This window comes from Thermobia domestica, chromosome 14 (genome assembly GCF_964235325.1).
Source record: "Thermobia domestica chromosome 14, izTheDome1.hap1.1, whole genome shotgun sequence".
Classification (NCBI taxonomy): Eukaryota; Metazoa; Arthropoda; class Insecta; order Zygentoma; family Lepismatidae; genus Thermobia; species Thermobia domestica.
Window position 1 is genome coordinate 89,743,650 of NC_137467.1, and position 6,129 is coordinate 89,749,778.

Below are 6,129 nucleotides of genomic sequence, written 5' to 3' on the forward strand. Positions count from 1 at the left end.
ATTAATAAGACTATTCTACAGAACAGCGTAATACATAATCAGAGCCTGCACATCCGAAGCCACGACTAGCCCACCTGCCATGCAGGTCCTAATGTTGCAGCACTAAGAATGATCTTATATTAAATATATTTATAGTATGTTTAGTTACTTTTGCTACATTTGTAAGTACAGTATATTTGTTTCTTAATAAACTGCATAAACCCACGGTAACTTGAGAAACGTTTCTCTGATTGACGAAAATAAATAAATTCTTCCTCATTTTGAGGAAAATGACGTATAATGTAAAAGTAATTTACGATGTTAAGATCTAAATTAGCATACGAAAGTACATAACTATCTATTAAAATTAACACAAATCAACATCAGAGCCACGATAAAGTAATAAAATGGAATTTTAGCTCATGTGTTATAAACTATTAAACTATTTTCTCCTTATTCTGTAATTCATATATTTCTTGTCTTATGAATTTGTAGTAGTTATTATTTTATAGTCACAACAAAATATAACTGTTCTCATATAGAGTAATGTCTCATGCATATTGATGAATACTCACTTTCCCTTACATGGTTTTAGTATATAAGGGTCTGCAGAATTGTTAGAATTTGTCTTCAGGTAGCAACAACAGCAACTAGAAGAAGCTACAACATGAACACTTTTGCAGTAAGTACTTGCAATTTTTAATTCTTAGAACAGCAGTTCTCAAGCTGTGGTCATTGGAATGCGTGAAAAAAGGTCACTATTTAGAGTATTATTTAAGATTGTTTCATATACTACAACTGAATTCCTATATTTCAAGTTTCAATGCGTTGCCTTAAACTTGCTTTAATACGATACATTATTCTTTTACACTAAAATATGTTTCTGTTTCTAGAAATATATTTAATATAAGATCATCCTTAATGTTGCAATTAGGACCTGCAAGGTGGGTCTGTCTTGGCTTCAGGTCTGCAGACTATTACCTTTTCCGAATAAGAATGTTCAGATTATGTATTACGTTGTATAAGCCAAATTATATTATTTGTCACAGAATACGGTGAGGAAAATAGACAATTGACAACAGACAAACGGCAAATGATGACCTGAGTCAAAGGCAACCTCCTAATCACAAGTGGGAAAAGGGTGTGTTCCATGATGATAACAGAAGAAAGGGTTGGGGGCGGAAGCAACTGTCTATAGGCTACTGTCTTCAACGATGTTGCACCAGGGGGTTAAATGAAGTACGGTATTGTCTACGTTTTCCCTGTTCAATTGCGCTTTCTTGTTCCATGTAAAATTGTCTACATGTTTTACTTTTTATGCTACATTGGTACAAATACATTCTCCGTACAAATGACCCTTACGTACGTCCACCGTCTGCACGAACAAGATTCTGGTAATAGCTCGTATATACTGCTTGTGTGGGATATGGGCAACGAATGATTTGTCGCGGTTTCAGGAGAAAATTCTACGATATCTAGATATAAATCCAGCCAGTCAGGACTCAACTTTTTCTATGTGAGTATAGTTCATAGTAAAATAATTAAAAGTCGATGTGATGTATTACATAAGATAATAATTGCTCAGTTCATTTACGTATATTATTAAAAGACATCTCATTAAAGAGAATGGATGCACTTTAAAATACCGCAACAGAACACTAGAACTGTGAATTATACAACGTTTAATTGAACTAGAAAGAAATTAATACTCACATATACAAAAGATAAATAATGTTGAAATTGCACAAGGAAGATATATATATATATATATATATATATATATATATATATATATATATATATGTATAACACGAGTCCGTATTAGGACTTGAAAAATACTACTTTTTCTATTTTACTACTATTGCTACTATTTTATTTATGAACTTCAGAATTCTTGAAGGAATGTGTCCCTCATATCCCTCTCGGTATGGCCTAAAAATATCAAATATAGTCCATTAAAAATGGTCTTTCCACATACGTATTTTAACTGTTTCAACTCGTGAAATTGTTATAAAATTAGAAGTTGAGAAGTTCATAGAAATTATTCTTTCATCGAGGAAATTACTGTAATATTAAAGTTTATTAATCGTAATTAAGTATATGTTTTTAATCGTAATGTCTATTTATCGAGTACAACATACAGTATTCACAATGACTTTGGGAATGCTTCAGTGAGGGTATCCCTATGTATCGCCGATCATACTCAATAGTTTTAAAAATTCCCATATTATGATAACTCACAACCTGAGAAATGACATAACCATTTAGCAGTAAGCCCTTTATATAAACAAAAAACATTTACTACGAAGAAGTTTTGTGATCTCTCCATCTTATAAGCATCTTCACTAACTAATTTTAGACAATAATAAACTGAGTAATTCTTTAGAAATAATACTCCTTTATTGTAGTCATAAATTCTTTCTATTTTGAAGATTGACTAAAGCTAATCCGAAACTGATTATATTGTTATTAATATTTTCAGGTTTCCCTTGTCTTGGCTGCTGCCGTGGCAGTGACTGCTGGTGGTGCTGTTGGAGGTCTTGCAGGATATGCAGGTTTAGCAGCTCCTCTCGCTGGAATTGCACCTGCAGCTGCTGTTGCTCCTGTTGCCGCTGTAGCTGCACCTGTTGCAGCTGTTGCTTCCCCTGCTATCGATTACTATGTAAGTCATTAAAAATTTAATTTTATCTCTTAAGTAATAGCTGATTTCTGGAAAACCCCACAATATATGATTCCAACAATTATGCTCATTTAAATTTTCACCATGGTAAACATTTTTTTTAACAATATGTTCGTCTTGTTTGAAAATGTTATATTCAAGTCATTTTTAAGAAATGTATACAGCTAATTAGAATTTTATACTTACTTTTGAAATCTACTTCTACTCAAGCAGATTGTAGGAATCTTACTAATACTTACTGTATTTAGTTTCACTTTCAAACTCAAAAAATGAATCTTCATTATTTTTAATATATTTAATTATTTTATCACTTAACTGGTAATGTTAATTAAGTAATAAATAAATTTAATGATATGAATTAGATGTTAATAGTTTGAATTTTATGAACTTGAAATTTCTCGAAGTTCAATAGCTTTCCTTATGATTGTCAGTTTGTTATATACGCAAGATTCAGTTTTCAAAATATTTTTATTGATGAAAAGTCCGAGAGAATAACCACAGAAATTAAGAGATAAATTTATTTAGTAGAAGAAATTCACTTTGATGCTGCTCTACCATATAACTCTTCTGAAACAATGTACATATTTTAGAAAATAACATCTAAAATATAATTCTTAATAATCTACACAACTTCCTCTGATTCTATGTTCGCCATCCGAAGTAAAATGTTGCAACTTTAGATAGATTTAATCACTTTCAAATTATTTTGTACTAATCAAAGAAACAAGTTTGTGCTGTTAGTGCTAATTCAAGACTTCTACTAACATCTTTCGACATCTTACTGTGAAGATTTCTTCGTTTGGACATGATAGAAATGTTGGTAGTTCTATGTCCTTATTCTTTTAAAGCACTTACTTATGAGCATTAGATACATATGGTTAATAGAGGTACGACAACTTAAGAAGTTTCAAAACGAATGTAATCTATTAATATAATAAAATAACTTAATTAGTATTACTTTATTGAATTTTAGTGAATAATTTAACTAGTATTACTTTATTGAATTTTAGTAAATAATTTATCCACACTGAAGAATATCAAAACTTTTAAAAGAAAGTCAGGTTACATCTACAAAACGGTGCTATGTGTAGTGCAAATTGTTTTCAAGACCTTTCGCAACCTGTGTAAATTTGGTTACGCAACAGCAATGCCGTCACAAACTGCGCATGCACATTCCTGATCTATAAGAAATCTTGGAAGCATTTTATTGGTTCCTGTAATAGCAATTTCTAAATATCATCTAACTCACTTTTTAAATTTGTAATAGTATTCGTTGTCTTTAGGTTATGGCGGTGATCTTAGTGAAGAGCTTAACTGTTAAAATTTAACAGAAGAACCTCACATTCATTCTATACTCAACCCCAATAGTGTTAAAAATAGTTATTGCAGAGTTATGAACCAAATTTAAATAACTAACTTCTTTCTTTGTATCGACAGGCCTATCCTAGATACGCTTTCGGCTACGGAGTGAGTGATGCTTTGACTGGAGATAACAAGAACCAAGTAGAAGTCCGTGATGGACCTGTAACCAGAGGACAATACAGCCTTGCTGAACCTGATGGCACCATCCGAGTTGTGAACTACGCTGCTGATAGCATCAACGGATTCAACGCTGTTGTGAGTAGGATTGGAGCTAGTGCACATCCAGCTCCTGCCATCAGAGCTGTGGCCGCTGCTCCCGTAGCAGCTTTAGGAGCTCCTCTAGGAGCTTTGGCAGCTCCCGTTGGTGCTTGGGGAGCTCCTGTAGGAGCTTTGGCTGCTCCCGTAGCCACCAAAATCCTTGGCTAAATTTTCTTTCCATGAAAGTTTTCTGAACTTCAGAATTCAACTTTTGTAAAGAAAAAGATTCATACTTGGAAAAGTATTGAAATATACTTTCTCAAAACTAAGATGCTACTTTTTCATTTCTACAATACCTTTGTATTAACTTATACGCTATATTGATTTATAGCCTGGTCTTTTGTTTTATTTAAAGACACCACGTTTCGAGTGTTTCTTGTGAATACCAGGTTTATGTGTATAGGGAATAATTAACGCAATTATTTTAAAACTTTAATTATCGCCAAGTATGCATATAGAACTCGTTGCAATGATTAGGATATTTCGGAGTACAGTACTTTCTATTTCAGCAAAAATGAGATCACCAAAAATGTTCTTTCCAGATGTGTTAAATGTTGCTTAAAGCTGGGAAAAGAAATAATTTTCCAATGCATTCCCTCACCCCTTCTTGATCTTTTATCTCTTTGTTCCTTCAATTTTCCCGAATCCTCTGTTTTCTCCTTTCTTCCCCCATTTAATGCTACTTTTTAAATTTTCCGGATCGTCTTGGATTGGATGCAGTGCTTCTTGTGTTCAAACAGTATTTTTTTTAAATCTGGACAGAAACTGATAAGTTTCATTAAGATAGAGAAGATTCGTAAATTCATTATTTACAGACAGAATTGTTTTGCACCTATTTTTGCAATTATGTGACGGATGTCATTAACATTTTGGGACAACAACATTTAGAAAGAGTACAATGGGCTATTCTTCTTCCATGAGCCAACAGCTAATGACTAGGAAGTTGTGTGCAACCGTTCCCTAATATTTGTACAGCCCTATGTATATATGGGTAACAGTGAGGGGAAATGCGGGATCGCGAGATGATGCCGTACCCCTACTTCCAAATAATATCTGTGGTGCTCCCCCACTTGCTAGAATATTACAATGGTCAAAGATAGGCACGGGGGACGGCGTGACGCGATGGGTCCCCCTACCTTTTCAGATCACTTTGTAATGCGCCACTATGATATAGCTGTACCGTCGCATTACATAACATTTTGGAAGTATTTTGAAGATCAGTATCGGATGATTCAAAAATTTAAAATCTAATTTAACTCTTCAACTTTTTCGCATCGAAACTCGTAAACAAACTATTAAAAAAAGTGATAGCCTGAAAATCACATATAGTGTAGATGAAATTTTGTGGTTGTTAACTGGTAATTTAGTTTGGAAATATGAACATATAAATGGGTAGAGCCTCGGGTCAAAATGTCTATTGCTAAAACCAACTGTTAAATTACATTTGTGCTAGATCTAAAAATAATAACCAGATAAAATTAAATAATTAAATTACATCGAGATGTCGCAATTATGTCCATATTCTATCAATGATTTCCAGTTTTACAGAAACAGTGATTTATAATCAATTAGTACTTTTGATGATGTCTATATGCATGTATACATTGAGAATCTAATTCTAGTCTTGAAAACCGCCATTTACAGAATTCGATGAAGAAATACGAGTGATTTTAATAATACGATAAAGTATGAGAATCATATATAAATATAAAGAAGATTATAATATATATAATGAATACTTTATACTATGTAAAAGCTGTGGAAAGATTTCAGAATTGATCTTAATTAAAATATGATATAAATATATATGTTTTCTTAATGCTGCATAATCTGGTCGACATTTTCATAGA

The 6,129-nt window shown here is 32.6% G+C and overlaps 1 protein-coding gene across 1 annotated transcript; it reads left to right on the top strand.

The window, feature by feature from the left end:
- The first annotated feature begins 646 nt into the window (after nt 1-646).
- Nucleotides 647-4,447, top strand: LOC145669907 (uncharacterized). The gene is made up of 3 exons (XM_081738255.1): nt 647-661; nt 2,462-2,641; nt 4,097-4,447. The coding sequence occupies exons 1-3, from the start codon at nt 647-649 to the stop codon at nt 4,445-4,447; spliced, it is 546 nt and encodes a 181-aa protein (XP_081594381.1).
- The last annotated feature ends 1,682 nt before the right edge of the window (nt 4,448-6,129 follow it).

Coding starts and splice junctions, on each gene's coding strand:
- LOC145669907 (XM_081738255.1), top strand. Junction 2,642..4,096: donor CCCCTGCTATCGATTACTAT/GTAAGTCATTAA, acceptor TTGTATCGACAG/GCCTATCCTAGATACGCTTT.